A 20669-nucleotide genomic window follows, 5' to 3' on the forward strand; every position below is an offset into this window, starting at 1 on the left:
TGCTACACCAGACTGAACCTCTCCACGTCCTTTGAAAATTGATCCACTCGGCTGGATTGTGCCAGCACGGACCTTATCCAGAAAGGCCCACCTCGGCAAATCCTTGTTCCTTAAATGTTGGAAAGTCCCATCAGTCCTTCCCCTTCCCTTTGAACAGAAAACCAAGTTTTCTAAGCATTTTCTGCTTAGTTGTTAATACAGACACGATTCACCCCGTACTTCACAGCACTAGCTGCTGCCTGCTCCACACACCAGTAATTGCTATGTCTCCATCTCATTGGGTTTCACAAAACAGCAGCCCCAGGTATGAAATAGGCCCGTCTCCGGGCAGTTAGTATGACTGTTAGTCTATTTAGAGCATTCTATTTCATCTGAAATTAGAAAAGACATTCTACAAATTAACTGTCGTTCCAAGTCCCACATTTATAACACGTTTGCTGTTAGGTGGGCCTGTAAATAATGTAAAATTGTGGCAGATTGAGTTCAAAGCAGGGAAGTATGAGGCAATTTACTTTAGACTAAGAACAATAGATCAGAATATTTTCTGAATGGTTAGAAACTAGCAACTGTAGAGGAGCAGAGAGGTTTAGTGGCCTGAGTACAGATATCACTAGAAGCTAGTGGATTAAAAAGGCTCATGGAATGTTGGCCTTTATCTCAACAGGATTGGGATACAGTTATGTAAAATTCTGACTAGATCTCACTTAGAGTGCAGACATGATGGGCTGAATGGCCACAACCTGTGCCGCAACTTTTCTGTGGAATTGAATGTGTGTAGAGAGGAAAACTTGAGAAATACCTTATGTGGGGAGGTAGATGGTGAAGAATATGGCGAGTATGCATGGAGTGGAGGTTAATGTAGTGAGATTGGGGATTGGGACAATGGTGGGGGAGGTCAGGACAATGGGGAGGGGGGATCAGGGCGATGGGGACGGGGGATCAGGGCGATGGGGAGGGGGGGATCAGGACAATGGGGATCAGGGTGATGGGGATGGGAATCGGGGCGATGGGGAGGGGGAGGTTGGGGTGATGGGGAGGGGGGCTCAGGGCGATGGGGGGGTTCAGGGCGATGGGGAGGGGGGGATTTGGTGTCATGAAGCTATTAATGTATATAATATTATTGGAAAATATTTTTCTTTGAAAATAGATGTTTAGTCTGTGTGTGTGTCTCAGTTGAATTAAAGCCAGCAAGTCTGGATGCTTTGATGTGTACTAGTTTTGAGATGTAAGCAGAGAGGTAGAGTGCATTTGCATCTTTTGAATAGAGCATTGGAGAAGTGGGGTGAAAACTACCTCCAAGCTAGCAGAGACCAAGTAATATGTTTATATTACTAATAGAATTGGTACAATAAAAGGGGTTTTATTGTTAAAAGGTGGAGTTCAAAGAGGCTGGTGATACAATGAGAATTTACATTCAGTGAGCTGTGCTAGGTATAACTTCAGCAGAGGCAACGTAAGATCAAAAGCAGCTGTAAGACTCCAACTCACTCCACAGGAACCAAAGTGAAAAGAACCTCATTTTGAATTTGTAAGGTGAAAATGCTTTACCTGGTGTCTGTTGCCTGAGTGGAGATTAGTGTGGGAATTTGTTAAAAGTTATGGTCATAGTAATTTGTAGCCATGTGTATATATATTTCAACCTGTGTAAATTAATAAAATGTTTCATTTAGCTTAATATAAAACCTCGAGAATGGGTGATCTGATTCCTGACTTTAGAGTCGCATCTCAAACATAACACAAAATTATTGGTTATGACAGTTGTTTAAAGTTTCCCTCTGGGATTTTTAAATAACTCCGCTTTACTGACTGCTCGGTCATGATGGGGAGGGGGGAGTGGGATGATGGTGGGGGGGTTGGGGTGATAGGGGGTGAGGTTGGGGCGATGGGGAGGTGGAGGTCAGGTGATGGGGGATCGGGACGATGGGGAAGTGGGAGATCGGGTGGGGGTGGTCGGGGCAATGGGGATGATGGTGGGGGGAGGGGTGATGCGGAGGGGGGGGGTTGGGGCAATGGGGAGGTGGGGGTTGGGTGATGGCGGGGAGATGGTGTGTGTTGGGATGGGGGTTCTTGGGGATGATGGGACATGGGGATAGTGGTTGATGTGGTCTGTGTGGAGATTGGGATGGTGATGATGGTGGGTATTGGGATGGGGGGTTATGTGGTGATTCATGGTGAGGTTGGTGGGTGGGGAGTGGACAACAAGGCTGCAGGCCTGTGCCTGGGCTTCTCCCTCGTTACAGTTGGGAGGGGTGGGGTTGAGTGGGGGTGGGATCTGGCGTGGGGGCTGGGGGTGGGGTTTGAATGGGGATGGGGTCTGGGCTGGGGTTTGAATGGGGTGGGGTTTGAGTGGGGGTGGGGTTTGAATGGGGGTGGGGCTTGAGTGGGGGTGGGGTTTGAGTGGGGGTGGGGCTTGAGTGGGGGTGGGGTTTGAATGGGGGCAGGGCTTGAGTGGGGGTGGGGTTTGAATGGGGGCGGGGTCCAGGACAGGATTTGAATGGAGGTGGCATCTGGGGTGGGGTTTGAGTGGGGGTGGGGTCTGGGGTGGGGTTTGAATGGGGGTGGGGTCTGGGGTGGGGTTTGAATAGAGGCGGGGTCCAGGGTGGGGTTTGAATGGGGGTGGGGTCTGGAGGTGAGGTTTGAATGGGGGCGGAGTCCAGGGTGGGGTTTGAATGGGGGCAGGGTCTGGGGTGGGGTTTGAATAGGGGTGGGGTCTGGGGTGGGGTTTGAATGGGGGTGGGGTCTGGGGTGGGGTTTGAATGGGGGTGGGGTCTGGGGTGGGGTTTGAATGGGGGTGGGGTCTGGGGTGGGGTTTGAATGGGGGTGGGGTCTGGGGTGGGGTTTGAATGGGGGCGGAGTCCAGGGTGGGGTTTGAATGGGGGCGGGGTCTGGGGTGGGGTTTGAATGGGGGCGGGGTCTGGGGTGGGGTTTGAATAGAGGCGGGGTCCAGGGTGGGGTTTGAATGGGGGTGGGGTCTGGAGGTGAGGTTTGAATGGGGGCGGAGTCCAGGGTGGTGTTTGAATGGGGGCGGGGTCTGGGGTGGGGTTTGAATGGGGGCGGGGTCTGGGGTGGGGTTTGAATAGAGGTGGGGTCCAGGGTGGGGTTTGGATGGGGGTGGGGTCTGGAGGTGAGGTTTGAATGGGGGCGGAGTCCAGGGTGGGGTTTGAATGGGGGCGGGGTCTGGGGTGGGGTTTGAATGGGGGCGGGGTCTGGGGTGGGGTTTGAATAGAGGTGGGGTCCAGGGTGGGGTTTGGATGGTGGTTGGGGTCTGGGGCGGGATTTGAATGGGGGCGGGGTCTGGGGCGTGGTTTGAACTGGGGGGGGGGGGTGGGATCCGGGGGTGTGGTTTGAACTGGGGGCGGGGTCCGGGAGGCGGGGTTTGGATGGTGGGCGGGGTCCGGGGGGCGAGGTTTGAACGGGGGGGTGGGGGGTGGGGGGGGTTCCCCCGGTAACCGCCGCCCCGCCCTAACGGCCGCCGCTTGGCCAGTGTGGGGGTTTTGGGGCGGCGAGGCGGGAGGATGTTTTCCTGCTCCAAGACCTCGTCGCCGGGCTCGGCCACGGCGGCGAACCCGTGCCCGGAGCGGCAGACGGAGGTGGCGACGTGCGAGTCGGCGGAGAAGGACCTGCAGGAGGGGATGCAGGAGGGGAAGGAGCAGATCCGGGAGCTGAACGAGCGCTTCGCCAAGTACATCAACAACACGGTCCTCAACCTGCAGCGCAAGAACAAGGAGCTGCTGGCCGAGCTGAAGAAGCTGGAGAAGGAGGAGTTCCTGGCGGTGGAGAAGGCCTACCAGAAGGATTACCAGGACTTCCAGGCCCGGGTGGACGAGATCCAGAACGAGCTGGTGCTGCTGAAGCTGGAGAAGGACAAGCTGAAGGCCCGGCTGGAGAGGGAGTGCCTGATGAAGCGGGAGTTCGACCGGGACTTCCAGGAGCTGAGGAAGCGGTACGAGGAGGCGGGGGCCGGCCTGGAGAAGCTGCAGTGCCAGTTCAAGCTGCTGGAGGCCCAGCTGGCCCAGCTCCGCCTGGTGCGGGACCAGGAGCGCATCTACTGGCAGCAGAAGGTGGACAACCTGCAGAACCTGGACCTGGCGGAGGGCCACCCGCTGGACCTGGAGCAGGCGCTGCGCCACATGCGCCAGGAGTACGACCAGATGGCCCGGCGCAACCGGGAGGAGCTGCAGCGCTACCGCCACAAGTTCGAGGAGAACGGCGTCCCCCTGCAGCGGCTCCGCAAGGAGACCGAGTGCCACCGCAACGCCGTCACCGACCTGCGGCTGCGGGACGAGATGCACAAGAACCACCTGCAGGAGAAGGAGCGGGAGATCAGCCGCATCAAGGAGTACAACAAGTCCCTGGAGAAGAAGGTGGAGGCGCAGACCGCCGACTTCCAGACCATGCTGGGAGTGAAGACCGGCCTGGAGCAGGAGCTGTCCGGCTACAAGAGCCTCCTCAACCAGGTGGAGAAGAAGGCCAGGGACTACAACTCCCCGGCCTGCCTGACCGGCCCGGCTCTTCCCGCCCCTCCTCCCCCTGCTCCTTCTTCCAAAGGCGCCGACGATCTCAACAAGATGTGGTGTTAGTGTCTCCCTCCCTCTCTCTCTCCCTCCCTCTCTCTCTCTCTGAGGGACGCTGACAGTTACAACCGATGAAGAAGCATTTTACTTTGACAGCACCGATTCCACCCTGCACTCGGTGGACAGCACCCAAAAGACCCTTTCACGTTGGACATCTCCCTAACAACGGCCAGAGCTGTGATCCGGCGCCGCAGTTCTCAGTGCTGGTTATTTTTCAACATTCCCCACCACCTTGGCTCCGAGTTATTGGTGCCAAGTAAAGACGCACTGAGCGGGCCCCCATTTCATGCGCAAAAGATTCTTAGAATGTCTGCAACATGGAACAGACTTTGTTTTCCTTCAAAACAGTCAGAATTCTAACTCGGCAGGTCAATCTATTGGTCACATGGCTTTATATAATGCAGATGCAACCTTTAAATTCTTTCAAATAACTTTCCTGGTTGTAATGTCATCAAGTTAGTTGGTATAATTTATTTAGTTTCATTTTTTCTCAGAGCATTTGGAACGCACAGAACTTTTTTGTCAATCAGACATGGTCTATACTGTAATAATTTGCGAACACATAACCATACCATTTTAGGTTTCTGGGTATCCTTTTCGTTATAACCAGTGTGGAAAAAGTAACGTTTGATCATTTAGTATGTGTAACGGATGTTACCTCTAGGCCCATTTTCCTCATTAAACCACATCATAAACTATATTGAGTGGTATTTTGTGATAAGTTGAAAGATGTGTGTCAGTTACTATGTAAAAATGTTTGACATCAGTTTATATTCACACAATTACATGATGGAGCAAAACCAGGTATTTTAAATACAATATGTTCCATTTACAGATTCTGCTGGAGTTTGTCTGTTAGAATCTGCCCCAGAGGCAGAATACAGCTTCTGTTTCACACAGGAGATCCTTGAGTCACTTACCGAGGGAGAGAAGCTGAGGTCACATTGTCTTCCTTACAGGTTTAATCTTCACATGCCTTTTGCTAGGTGGGTTGCAAGCAAGGCTAAAAAAGCTCACCTGTCTTACACATTAGTGGCAGGAGGGAACACCCATCAATACAAGTATCACAACTCAACCCAACACAATTCGGCCCAACACAGCCCAGCCCAACTCAACTCAGCCCCACCCAACCCAACCCAAGTCAACTCAACCTGACCCAGCCCAACCAAATTCAGCCCAACTCGCCCCAGCCCAACCCAAACAAATCTAGCCCAACTTGCTCTGCCCAACTTGCCACAGCCCAATTCGACCCACTCAAACAAACCAGCCCAAACGAACACAGCCCAGCCTGGCCCAGTGCAACCCAGCCCAGTTCGACACGACCCAGCCCGACCCCACCCAGTTCGACACGACCCGGCCCAGCCGACAGAACCTGGCCCAGCATAACGGAACCTGACCCAGCCCGACCCGACCCAGCCCAACTCGACCCAGCTCAGACCAACCCAACGCGACCCAGTTCAACTCAATCCAGCCCAGACCAACCCAACTCGACCCAAACCAACTCGCCACAGCCCGACCCGACCCAGCCCAACTCGACTCCAATTGACCCAGCCCAGACCAACCCGACTCAACCCAGTTCAACTCAACCCAACCCAACCTAGATCAAACCAACTCAACCCAACCCAACTCGACCCAACTCAATCCAGCCCAGACCAAACCAACTCAACCCAACCCAATCCAGCCCAATCCAACTCAAACCAGCCCAGACCGACCCAACTCAATCCAGCCCAGACCGACCCAACTCGACCCAACCCAATCCAGCTCAGACCAACCCAACCCAACTCGACCCAACCCAATCCAGCCCAGACCAACCCAACCCAACTCGACCCAACTCAATCCAGCCCAGACCGACCCAACTCAACCCAACCCAACTTGACCCAACCCAATCCAGCCCAGACCAACCCAACTCAAATCGACCCAAACAAATCTAGCCCAGACGAACCTAACTCAACTCGACCCAACCCAAGTCGACCCAACCCAATCCAGCCCAGATCAACCCAACTCAACTCGAACCAACCCAATCCAGCCCAGACCAACACAACTCAACCCAAACCAACTCGACCCAACCCAATCCAGCCCAGACCAACCCAACTCAACTCGACCCAACCCAATCCAGCCCAGACCAACCCAACTCGACCCAACCCAATCCAGCCCAGATCAACCCAATTCAACTCGAACCAACCCAATCCAGCCCAGACCAATACAGCTCAACCCAAACCAACTCGACCCAACCCAATCCAGCCCAGACCAACCCAACTCAACTCGACCCAACCCAATCCAGCCCAGACCAACCCAAGTTGACCTAACCCAACTCGACCCAGCCCTACCCGGCCCAGTTCGACACGACCCAGCCTGACCCAGTCCGACCCGGTCCAGCCCAACACGACCCAGCCCGACCCGACCCAGTTCGACACGACCTGGCCCAGCCCTACCCAACCCTACCTGGCCCAGCCTAGTCCGACCCGGCCCAGCCCGACCCGGTCCAGTTTGACACGACCCAGTCCATTCCGACCCAGCCCAACCTGACCCAGTTCGACGCGACCCGGCCCAGCCCAACTCAACCCGACCCAGCCCAACTCGACCCAGCCCAAGTCAACCCATCTCGCCACAGCCCGACCTGACCCAGCCCAACTCGACTCCACTCGACCCAGCCCAGGCCACCCCAACTCGACCCAGTTCAACTCAACCCAACCCAACTCGACCCAACCCAATCCAGCCCAGACCAACCCAACCCAACTCAATCCAGCCCAGACCAACCCAACCCAATTTGACCCAACTCAATCCAGCCCAGACCAACCCAACTCAACCCAACCCAACTCGACCCAACCCAATCCAGCCCAGACCAACCCAACTCGACTCGACCCAACCCAACTTGACCCAGCCCAAGTCAAGCCAACTCGCCACAGCCCGACCCGACCCAGCCCAACTCGATTCCACTCAACCTAGCCCAGACCAACCCAACTCGACCCAGTTCAACTCAACCTAACCCAACCCAATCCAGCCCAGACCAACCCAACCCAACTCGACCCAACCTAATCCAGCCCAGACCAACCCAACTCAACCCAACCTAATCCAGCCCAGACCAACCCAACTCAACTCGACCCAACCCAATCCAGCCCAGACCAGCCCAACTCAACTCGACCCAGCCCAACTCAACCCAGCCCAAGTCAACCCAACTCGACCCAGCCCAAGTCAATCCAACTCGATCCAGCTCAACTCGACCCAGCCCTACCCGGCCCAGCCTACCCGGCCCAGTTCAACATGACCCAGCCCGACCCGGCCCAGTTCGACACGACCCAGCCTGACCCAACCCAGCCCAACACAACCTGGACCAGCCCAACACGACCCGACCCAACCCAGCCCAGCCCAGCCTGACACGACCTGACCCAGCCCGACCCGACCCGACCCAGCCAAACTTGACCCAGCCCAGACCAACCCAACGTGACCCAGTTCAACTCAATCCAGCCCAGACCAACCCAACCCAACTCGACCCAGATCAACTTAACCCAGCCCAAGTCGACCCAACCCAATCCAGCCCGGACCAACCCAACTCGCCCCAGCCCAACTCGCCCAAGCCCAACTCGCCCCAGCCCAGCTCGAACCAGCCCAACGCAACCCAGTTCAACTCAATCCAGCCCGGACCAACCCAACTTGCCCCAGCCCAGCTCACCACAGCCCAACTTGCCCCAGCCCAACGCAACCCAGTTCAACTCAATACAGCCCAGACCAACCCAACTCAACCCAGCCCAACTCGACCCAGCCCAAGTCAACCCAACTCGCCACAGCCCGACCTGACCCAGCCCAACTCGACTCCACTCGACCCAGCCCAGACCAACCCAACTCGACCCAGTTGAACTCAACCCAACCCAACTCGGCCCAACTCAATCCAGGCCGGACCAACCCAACTCAACCCAACCCAATTCAACCCAACCCAATCCAGCCCAGACCAACCCAAATCGACACAACCCAACTCGACCCAACCCAATCCAGCTCAGACAAACCCAACTTGACCCAACCCAATCCAGCCCGGACCAACCTAACCCAACTCGACCCAACCCAATCCAGCCCAGACCAACCCAAATCGACACAACCCAACTCGACCCAACCCAATCCAGCCCAGACCAGCCCAACTCGACTCAACCCAACCAAATCTAGCCCAACTTGGCTCTGCCCAACTCGCCACAGCCCAATTCGACCCACTCAATCCAACCAGCCCAAACGAACACAGCCCACCCTGACCCTGGCCTAGCCCTACCCGACTCTGCCTGGCCCAGCCCTATCCAACCCTGCCCGGCCCAGCCCGACCCAAGCGAGTTCGACACGACCCAGCCTGACCCAGTCCGACCCGGCTCAGCCCAACAGAACCTGACCAACTCAATCCAGCCCAGACCAACCCAACTCGACCCAGCCCAAGTCAACCCAACTCGCCACAGCCCGACCCGACCCAGCCTAACTTGACCCAGGTCAGACCCGACCCAACTCAGCCCAACCCAATCCAGCCCAGACCGACCCAACTCAGCCCAACCCAATCCAGCCCAGACCAACCCAACTCAACCCAGCCCAACTCGACTCAGCCCAACTTGCCCCAGCCCAGAACAACACAACCCAACTCAGACCAAGCCAACCCAACCCACATGTTGGAGGTCACTCTGCATATAGCCTGAGTAAGACCTCGAAAATGTCTCTGCTGTCTACCTCATTGTACCAGGTCTGCAGGGCTGTATTTTGTGCAGATACAGTATCTGTGTGAACTGGGAGCCTCCTGTTTTTCTCAGCAGCAAGGTCTGAGACTGAAGCAGCAGAGAATCATGTCAGTGGAAGCACAAAGAGGGAGATTCACAAAATTTCATCAATGACATTAAAGACCTTAAGATTAGGATAGCCCTCTTTTCCTTTGTAAGCCAATAAATCTTTGTAAAAGGCTTCAGTCCAGTTTTTCTACAAGCCACCGCCAATTTAAGCACTGGAAACATGCCTATGAGCTTCCTTTGGACTTCCTTTATCAAGCAGTTTTCATTTGGCTCCTAATCAGTACAAATTAAAACTACATGTACAGTGTTAAGATAGAATCACTAAAAATATAATATTAACTAAAGTTGTTAAACTAATACTTGAAGTGTGGGGGAGGTGTAACAAATCTTTCATTGTTGGATTCACTGTTTTCCTTTCACTCAGCTTTCATATTCACGTGTAATTTTTTAATCTATTTCTTTTCTTGCTTTAAAGTCCCAGTGTTGCCATTTTCTCTCCCATTCTGGAAGCAGAATGCTAAGAATAGTGATTAGCATGTTAGGCACCTTCTAATAGAAGCTGCAAATAACTTTTTAATAAAAATGCCGCTCATTTCATCCAGGTATGTTTTCTGCAGCAATGTCCTTTGTGTCATTACACACACTAAAGAAAATAAGGAACTGAGGAAAGAGTTTAGAGAGAAGCTTAAGAGGAGTCATCATCAAGTTCTTAAACTATGAGTTCGTCGAGATAAAGTGAAAGCAGAATATTAAGTATATTTTGAATGGTGAAAACATTAATTTCTATAACTTATAGCTCAACATATTGAGCTATTTCTGAACATTGCAAATATAGTGCCAATTTATCTGGTAAACTATTTCAACTGTTTATCTTATAAGTTCATTACAATTGGATAGACGGCTGGGTGAGGTTGGATGGTCTTAATTGACTTAGCTCTGACTGCTGTTACAAGAAAGGATGTGTACTTAGATAGCACTTTCCAAGACCTCGAGACTTCCTGAAGTGCTTCACCGTACTTTTGAAGTGTAGTTACTGTTGGAATTTTGGAAACGAGATAATCAAACACCACAATCGAAATGCCCAAAAACAACAATGAGCTGAGCTTTAGTAACGTTAGTTGAAAGATGAATATTGACCCGGAAACCAGGGAGAGCTGCTCTGTTCTTCAAAATCCTTTACATCCACTTGCAGAGGGCAGACAAGGCCTGGGTTGAACATCTCTTCTGAAAGATGGACATGTTTTCAGTCCAAACAGATGCATATCTTACCATCAAATATTTAAACTCCCAGCGTGCAGAATGCAAGCCAATCTTTTACTGATGAACAGCAAAATATAGTTCTGTACTAGCTGCTCAAATGGCAGAGCATCCCCACAGTGTGTTTAGTGTAATTCATACAGCTCTACAGGAACTACAAATACAGGAAGCTTGGCATGCAATTCAAATATTTTGACTATCTTTTTCAATGCTTTTGTATAATCATAAGAATATTATAATGATTGAGTCAATTCTACAGTCACTGCTCTTGCAAAGCATCAGCGAGTCAGACTGAAACTGTGCTGAACACTGAAATTTGAGTAAATGTGCACCTATTTATTATTATTCAGGTCCTCTTCCTTATTCCTGGGCTTTCTAATGATGTTCAATCCACTGAGCAGGATTTTCATTAGGATCAGGTTTAGTGTTTGTTAACTTGTTAACTTGTTGCTGAGATTAAGGAAGCCCAATCTTTTGGATTTGAGGCAGGACACCTGGAAAAACGAGTGACTGAAACGCAATAACCCAAGAATCAGGTACTCTCCAAAAGTGGGATGGTGATGGAGATGTCAAAGCTGGCTCCTTGTACGTGGGTGACACAGGCCAACATGTAAATGAAGGAAAGGGCCAAAAGATTCACGAGGGATTGTATTGGTAACTTTCCCTAGTTTATGTGCTTAAGTTCTGGAATGGTGTGTGAAGTGTCAGATTGCTGACTCTGGGTTGAGCCACACTGATACAGCAGTCGGAATGGAAATCCATCTCCAACACAGTCCTGCTGGTACTAGTGGTAAAGATCTTTCATTTCCTCAGACAGATGTGAAATGCATCATTGGATGTAGGTAAACGCTGGTAGAGAAATTCAGACCAAGATAACATCATTTTAAAATTGGAGCTGGGCCATTTATGAATGAAATCAGCTCACAGTTTATACACAAAGGATCTGTGAAAGATGGATCCAGCTCTTCCAGATGGATGAAGATGCTGGATCATTTTAAGACAACAGATTTTATGTATGTAAATCAAAAAATGGAGAGCAAATGGAGTTGAGGTAGGGGTCAGCTATGATCTAGTTGAATGGGGTCCTATGTTCCACCTGAACAGGCCTTAGGGACTTGACTTCCTTGATTTAAATTCACATTCATAAGATACACTCCAAGAGGGTTTTGTCAGTTCTGCACTGAAGTGTCAGCCTAGACTGTGTGCTCAAATCTCTGGAGTAAGGCTCAAATACATGATCTATTGACTCGAAGAGAGAGCTACCACAGGACCAGGATGACACCCAGTTGATTCCCTAGATGAGAGCAGTCAGCTTGGCATGGATCGCAAATCAAACCTCAGATCTCATGGCCTGCACAAGTTGGCGCTTCAAGACCAGGTGGCTTTTCCCATGATGCCATTCTATTCAACTTGTCCTGAGAATGATCCATTTTTGGGACTCTTTTTTAAACAACATTACATCCGAATTATTCATTTATGGGGGTGTCTGGGTAACGGGTCCAAGTAATGAAATGAGCTTGAATTTACATATTAGTTGATTAACAGTGGCACCAATCTTGCTGCTACTTATAGTCACTAACTCAGGTGGGCACTTTCTGGATGAAAGCTGAGTTTGTGTTTTTTCCCTGTAGGATGAAGTGGGAGCTCCTGGGATAGTGGTCGGTGTTGCTGTGGATGGAAAGGAAGTTTGGTCAGAAGGTTTGTATTACCTGCTGAATGCTAGTTACCCTGTGTGACAATCACAGTCAATTGTTTTCAATGAAGAGGCAGGAATCCTGTGAATTATATACACTGAAAGAGTAAAGAAACTGCATCCATATTTCGATTCATCATCGTCAGCTTTACAAAGCTAGTTAGATTCCTTTTGTAAAGAAGGAACTTGCATTAATGTAATAATTTTCACAACCAAAGTGTCTTGCATACAACTTAATTATATCTTTAATATGGGGAGATGCAGCAGCCATTCTCCTTATCCAGAAACAGCAGGAAATGAAAGAGCAGATATCTAGTTTTGTTTGTATTGGTCGAGGGATTAACATGGCCCAGGATACATGGGAGAACTCCCCCCTCATCTTCATGGGATCCTTTGTTTAAGTCTGAGACGACAACTTCTACAGTGCGGTTAGCTAGCGAGTTCCAGGATTTTGACCCAGCGACAGTGGAGGAACGATGATATATTTCCAAATCCGGATGGTGAGTGACATGGAGGACACCTTGCAGGTGGTGGTCTTCCCATGTATCTGATGCTTTTGTTTTTCAGTTTATTTAAAAATAAGTTGTTTCTACATCAGTCGACATTTATAAATGCATGTGAATAAGGATTGAGAATAATTTGGTTAGCTCATACTTAAACACAGCTTTATATGTTTGGATAAAGTTAATATAATCGCAAACGCTGCAGATGCTAAAAACCTGAAATAAAACCGGAAAATGCTGGAAATGCTCCATAGATCAGGCAGCCTTCCCGGAGAGAAATGGAATTAATGTTTCAGTTTAATCACTTCTGATAAGGAGTCATCATCGAATTGAAACATTGGGCAGAATCTTCCGGTGCCGCCACTGCAGGAATCATGGCGAGCGAGGGAACTCCCTTTGGAGGGAGGCCAAAGAGCAGTTTCCGGATGACGGGATGAACTTTAGGAATTATGTATTCAGCACTTTAAAGGTGGTTCAAAGGTGGTCGAGGTTCCCGACAAGTAATATCAGGAAGTCCTTTTGCATGATTTAGCATGTCATTAAAAAGCCAATTTGCCGGAATTAAGTTCACCCCTCCAAATTAAAAACCCCACCAGACAGAAATTAGAACTTCACATTTTCAATTGCCTATAAACAGCATGCACCTGCGAGCCTGAATTCTTCCACACCTTTAAGGTGAGTACACACTACCTTGGCCTCTTGGGAATGCTCGCAAACCTTGACTCAGATCAGTACAGGTAGGCCAAGCTGCATGAAGGCTGGACATGGGAGGCAGACGAAGAATGAGAGGCTGTTTGGGGAAAGAAGACAGACTGTCCTGGGCAAAGAGGGAATGCGAGGATGCAGCGACATGGGATGGAGGGAAGGGCCTTGCCTGTTTGGTCTGAGGGAGTTGTGGTTGTGTGGGGGAGGTGGTTTCCGGGCAGAGATGGTGGGAGAGAGATGGTCCCGGAGAGCAGGGTCACTGCTGTCAATGTTGGAGTCCCTGGGGTTGAACTTGAGGGTAATGGGCTGTGGGGGGAATAGTTGCTGTGAGAGGGGGAGTGAGATGCCAAAGGGTAGCAGGCCTGGGCTGAAAGTTTCATGGGGGGTTCATGGAACCAGATGAAGAATATGACTCGGATAACAGGAGGGATCAGGTGAGGACAGGCATGTGGAGGGTGGTGTAACTAGGCGCAAGGGTAACGAGGAAGGTTCAAGGGTGAAGGGGGTATTTGGTGGGTGACGGGGGAGGGTAGAAAGTGAAGGAGTGAGTCTCGAATTTCACATGCACCATTTTTTGATTGTCACCAACACAACGCAGTCGATGTAATACTGTGATACCTCAAAATGGGAGGAGGGTCTTTTCAGGTGGATGCTTTCAGGATCAGCACAATTGGTCAACTAAAGGGACACCCGAACAATCATGAAGTGACTGGGTGAGAACCATGCTCAGTTGTGTTCTCTCTATGGTGAAGCCCACGCAACAGCAAGTTTGTCCCTGACTCGTGCACCAAGATCCCAGCGAGGTGTGGAGCTAATGGTCATTCTGGGCCATTTGCCATCAGCCCCAGTCAGAGGCAGGGATGAAGGGAAGGAGGTGGATGCCTCCAAGGGGCACAGCTGTGGAGAGCAGCCAACTCGAGACTCCAAACCTCCATCCTCCTGAGTGAATGGTCATGGCTGACAAGGGCTCATGTGGTAAATCCTTCTATGCTGCTGAGGCAATGGTCTCTCTGTACAGCATCAAGGGTGGAAGCAAGCGCAGTATTGTCTGAGGGAGGGTTCTCGCTCATGGCTGTCATCGCCCTGGTCAAAGAGGAATGTCTCCGTGTATGAATGGGAGGAAGACCCACCTCTGGTCCTCCAGGCTGTTCTTCGGCTCGAGGGTGGGGTGAGGATGCCATGTTTATATGAGGCCAGGCACAGGGTTCAGTGGCTCTGAGCTGGAGGCAAACCTGAAAAGAACATGGCCACTAGATTTACCCCTGCAATTTGTTCCTGGATCCATTGAGGCCTAGATGATGCAGACTCTGGGCAACCCTGCCTTTCTGCTGCCTTTCACCAAGATGAGGAGAAGGACGGCCTGTCACAGGCTGGTACAAGGCCAGGAGGAGCAAGGCCTGACCGGTAAGAGGCAGCTGGGACTCACTAAGATCAGGATCTGATGACCAGGGTCCACTGCAGCGATGGGCATTGGCCTGACCTTGGGTGTTTCACAGGCGATGCAGCTATCTACAAATAATCGAAAGGAAAAACTGGTGGTGCCTTAGAATGTTGCAGAATGTGTGTGCACATATCGGCCAGCTTCCCCATAATGACCTGTCACTGCGAGGACTTGGAGACAATCCCATGCTGGTGACATTAAAGGGTCACTGCTATCTTAAACTTCTTTATCAGTGACTCCTTCCAGGGCTCCAGTGGAGACCTGTGCAGCATCCCCTATTCAGTGACACAAGTGCATCCGGGAGGTGACAGATGCCTTATTCAGGAGAGCGTACCAATTTGTCCAATTCCACCTGGAAAGCCTAGCTTCAAGAGCATTGGGTTTTGCAACAATCACAGGTTTCCTGCAAGTGCAAAGAGCTATTGACTGCACACATGTGGCCTTGAGAGCTCCCTGGCAATAGCCAGTTACGTTCATCAATTAGAAAGGTTTCCACTCTTTGAATTTGTGGCCACAGAAGGCAAATACTGCATGTTTGTGCTGAGTTCCCATGGAGCTCTCACAATGCCTACATTCTGAACCACTCCCAGGTTTTTGAAGGGCCTTGGCGATTGCAATGCTGGCTCCGTGGGGATAAGGGATATTAGACAGCTCTTCTGGTGGTGCTACCAGCTTCACCATTTGCAGAGTGTTGCTGAGGAGGAGCACAATCCTGCACGTGCCTCCATCAGGTCCATGATCGAGCAGCTGACTGGTCTCCTAAAGATGAGGTTCAGGTGTTTGGCCCTCTCAGGCAGGGCTCTCCAATACTCACCACAATGTGTGCTCTGGACCATCATTGCTGCAACCGAGTGAGGGGATGTCTTGGCTGGGGGAGACATGGAGGACCGAGATGTCTCCTCTGACGATGAGGATGATGAAGGGGATGGAGCTGATGAGGGCCAGAAAGTTGCTGAGCCCATGCAGAGGTTATTGCAGGGGGAGGTGTGGCAGGCAGGCAGCTGGTAATCTGATAGCTAACAGATTACAGGCAGAGACACCTGCTGAGACATCGTTTTCACTCTTTGGTTTTCTATCCTCTACTGACTGGAACCCAGGCTCTGTTTTGCTTACAGACGTTATACTTTGCTGTCATGTACCTTGATTGATGATAACTGAATAAATTGCACCACTTAACATCTGCTCAGCTGGTGGTTTGATCCTTTGCATCCCCCAAACTGTGTCCATATACAGAGCCCTGGCACTAAGTGTGTGCATTAGAACCTGCACAGCACTCTGTTCCCCCACAACCTCGGGCACCTGGAAGTAGAATTTAGATTTTTCCCATGTCCTCAAAGTTCAAAGGCCCAGCCCCCCTTGCCTAGCCGCTGCTGCAATGACGGAGTGCAGGTCCAAGCGCACATCCGGCAGCCACTGTGTGTGCGTCCTGCTGGACCTGGATCTCCAAGGTGGAGGAAGTGAAGTGCTCACATGCCAGAGCCACAAGGGCAGACAGAACATGGACAGCCTCCTCCAGCCTTCGGCCCAGCCCTGCGCATGGGCCTCTGGCATCTCTGCATGATGCCCCCTGCCTGTTTCTGTGTCTCCGACATGCTGCTTAGGGCCAAGTCCAGAGGCTCATCATCTTCACGGGGCTGAGCCGGGACCTGGTCCACAGCAATCCTCGGAGTATTAGAGTCCTCCGCTAGCTGTGGACCTGTGTCAGCAATGTGTTCACCAGATTGTGACCCCAAACCTACTCTAGGATGTGGAGCCAATGAGGTGAGTGTATCTGCACTGGCGGAGGGTGCAGGAGAAAGCTGAGGAATCACCCTGATTTGGGGTTGGACATGGAGCTGTAGATCTCCTGGATTCTTTTCTCCCCGTTTTTCTTACTGGTACCTGGAATGGAGCAAAGAAAGGTGTAGTGAGTGCCTAAGCAGGCTCCTTACTTAAACAATGTGTTGCTCTGTGGGCACAGCTGATAACTGCAGACTGGAGACGCCCTCACTGGCTTCCTTGGGGAGTCCAATCTCACCCTCAGCACAGGCTCCTCGTATGGAATGAGGACTCAAATGTCTGGAATGCTGCCCCCGTTCTTATTATGAGCGTTTCTGTTCTTCAGAAGGACAGAGGGATTGATTGTCATCCCACTGGTTCCGTGAACAGTTCAGGAGTGTTCATGCCAAGACAGCTGCTGAGTAAGAAGCACCATGTCCTGCAACTGATGGAAGATTGAGAGCATAAAGTGGCTGGCACACGTTCAGTGCACATGTCCCACCTGCTGGCCCTGTGCACTCGCCTGATGCCCTCATGAGTGTCAGTTTGCATTGAGTAGAGGCACACTTACCCTGGTGAAGCACAGCAGATCATTCATCCTCTTCCAGCACTGCTGCACATTTCTTTGGTGGGCCCCACAGGTGCTAGCTAACACTGTGATCTCCGTCCAGTCCACTACGCTCAGACAGGAGTGCCTCCTGCTGTCAGCCTGGGGAAACAGCACTTCCCACCTTTAGTGGATGGCCTGGAGGGGAATCTGCAGGGAGGCTTTGCTGAGCTGTGGGGCCACATGTTGTCTGCTCTAGGACATTGTGGTCTTGAACGACAGCCAGACTAATGTTCCTGGCCTGCAATGCGTGAATGTCTGTCCGGCTATCCTTCAAATATTGTGCCCAGGACTTCAACCCCATAAGGTAACGGTGGGGATGGCAACTTCCTGCCTGCCCCTCCCCCGAGATTCACCAAGCTCCTCGCAAATGCATAAGTAATGAGCTGACCAGCAAAATGGTATGTGGTCAGCCCCCTCTAGCGGAAATCACTCCGATTTCCACTTCCGCCACTGAGCTTAGTCTTCTTGTGGCCTCAGTATTTATATGGCTGGTCCAGTTCAGTTTCTGGTCAATGGTAACCCTGAGGCTGTTGAGAGGGGGTGAACATGATGGGTGATGCCATTGAATGTCAAGGGAGAATTGAATGTTAGTTGCCACTTATCAGTCCAAGCCTGAATGTTGCCGGGACCTTTAATCCTTTATCTACAGTATTCCTGAAGGAGATCATTCATTTATCTTTCTGACTTGCTTTAAGGGCTGGGGTACGCTGATGTGGAGAACCGGGTGTTGTGTAACCCAGACACCGTCATGCGCATCGCCAGTATCAGCAAACCCCTCACCATGACTGCCATAGCCAAGCTGTGGGAAGATGGAAAGCTGGATTTCGATGCCCCTGTGCAGAAATATGTGCCAGAATTTCCAGAAAAAGAATACAAAGGGGAGAAAGTAAGAATGTTTTCCAACACCTTTTGAAAGTCACTGCACACATCTTGATGTTTGACAGTCGCTGGTCAGTTATCTTGTATAGTTAGTGTTGATTTGAAAGGGTTTCAGTTTCACATTAATGCACCATGGGTGTGACTCAGGAGTGAAGTCACTCAGATGAAACTTCAAGTGGGACAGAATAACCTCATGGAGACAGCCCCTCGGTCCAGGCAACCCACCTTGGCATTTCTCCTTTGTATGAAGAGCAGCCTTAAACCCTTCTCCTCACCCTGTTGTCATGTCCCTTCAGACACCTAGCTAACATCTTCTTAAATGTTGATGTAGCCTACAGCTGTGTGCAATATACCTCCACACTAGACCATCACCAGATACCATCACCATATACTGTCACTGTATACCGCCACCATATACCGTCACAATATACCGTCACCGCATACTGTCACGATATACCGTCACAACATACCACCACCTTATACTGTCACCATATACCGTCACCGCATACTGTCACGATATACCGTCACAACATACCACCACCATATACTGTCACCATATACTGTCACCATATACCGTCACCGCATACTGTCACGATATACCGTCACAACATACCACCACCATATACTGTCACCATATACTGTCACCATATACCATCACTGCATACTGTCACGATATACCGTCACAACATACCACCACCATATACTGTCACCATATACCGTCACTGCATACTGTCACCATATACCGCCACAACATACCACCACCATATACTGTCACCATATATTGTCACCATATACCGTCACCGCATACTGTCACGATATACCGTCACAACATACCACCACCATATACTGTCACCATATACCGTCACCGCATACTGTCACCATATACCGTCACCGCATACTGTCACGATATACCGTCACAACATACCACCACCATATACTGTCACCATATACCGTCACCGCATACTGTCACCATATACCGTCACCGCATACTGTCACCATATACCACCACAACATATCGCCACCATATACTGTCACCATATACTGTCACCATATACCGTCACCGCATACTGTCACCATATACTGCCACAACATATCGCCACCATATACTGTCACCATATACCGTGACCGCATACTGTCACCATATACCGTCACAACATACCACCACCATATACTGTCACCATATACCGTCACCGCATACTGTCACCATATACCGCCACAACATACCGCCACCATATACTGTCACCGTATACTGTCACCATATACTGTCACCATATACCGTCCCCATATACCACCACAACATACCACCACCATATACTGTCACCATATACTGTCACCATATACCGTCCCCATATACCGCCACAACATACCACCACCATATACTGTCACCATATACTGTCACCATATACCGTCCCCATATACCGCCACAACATACCACCACCATATACTGTCACCATATACCGTCACCGCATACTGTCACCATATACCGTCACCGCATACTGTCACCATATACCGTCACCGCATACTGTCACAATATACCGTCACTGCATACTGTCACCATATACCATCACCGCATACTGTCACCATATACTGTCACCATATACCGTCACAACATACCACCACCATATACTGTCACCATATACCGCCACAGTCATGGCTGGCCTGCAAATCGGAAGAGGGCTAGGCCCCTCTTACATAGAAAATAGGAGCAGGAGTGGGCCATTTAGCCCTTCGAGCTGCTTCACCATTCAATATGATCATGGCTGATCCTCTACCTCAATGCCATACTCCCACTCTCTCTCCATACCCTAGTAAGCTATGAACTGTGCTCCTCTAGTTTGGTTAAGCTGCCACTCATTTTCAAAGTGCAAACAGGATAGTAGAGACTCAGAAATCATCCCAACAAATGTTAGATTGAGATCTCCAATTCCTAATGGTGGATATCATAATTAGTTCCTGGAGAACAGTCACAAACAGATCTTCTGGGACAGAGTAGACAATGCTTGTGTTAGTCCTGGCTGGTGTCCTGTCACATTCTGGTGTAATACCCCCGCATTTGAAGTTTTTGGTAGTTGATATAAAACCTATTTTTGTTTGGTGTGTGTTGGTCTCATACTCTCCCACTCGTGTTCATTTATCAGCCGTCATGAAAACTCATGAAAGCACAACCTTATGCTGTTTAGGTAGAAAGTTTGGCCTGTTGGTAGTTGGTTTTGGCTCAGTTTGTTGAACTGCGAGCCCTCTTTGTAGACCCGCGTCTTTTATCTGCCAACCCAACACCACCAACTCTTAGAAACCATAATAACATAAAAATAGGAGCAGGAGTAGGCCATTCAGCCCTTCAAGCCTACTCTGCCATTAACAAAATCATGGCAGTTGATCTCTCCCAACTCCACCATCCTGCACTATCTCCACTTCCTTAATTCCCTAATTGAGTGAAGAATGATCCAAATAGTCGTTTGGTACTGCAGAACTTAAGTATTGCTGAAAGAAGAGATATG

At 50.5% G+C, this 20669-nt stretch overlaps 2 protein-coding genes across 2 annotated transcripts in view; both read left to right on the forward strand.

The window, feature by feature from the left end:
• lactb (lactamase, beta) overlaps positions 1–20669 on the forward strand; it is an 85765-nt gene that overhangs the window by 19252 nt on the left and 45844 nt on the right. The window contains exons 2-3 of the mRNA XM_041178540.1: positions 12214–12280; positions 17988–18178. Coding sequence (XP_041034474.1) covers positions 12214–12280; positions 17988–18178 — 258 coding nt within the window. The remainder of the gene's footprint in view (positions 1–12213; positions 12281–17987; positions 18179–20669) is intronic.
• Positions 3456–5274, forward strand: LOC121272097 (vimentin-like). Its single transcript, XM_041178541.1, has one exon. It carries the CDS (start codon positions 3516–3518, stop codon positions 4578–4580), a length of 1065 nt encoding a protein of 354 aa, XP_041034475.1. The 5' UTR covers positions 3456–3515; the 3' UTR covers positions 4581–5274.

The sequence above is a fragment of the Carcharodon carcharias genome, chromosome 32 (genome assembly GCF_017639515.1).
Source record: "Carcharodon carcharias isolate sCarCar2 chromosome 32, sCarCar2.pri, whole genome shotgun sequence".
Lineage (NCBI taxonomy): Eukaryota > Metazoa > Chordata > Chondrichthyes > Lamniformes > Lamnidae > Carcharodon > Carcharodon carcharias.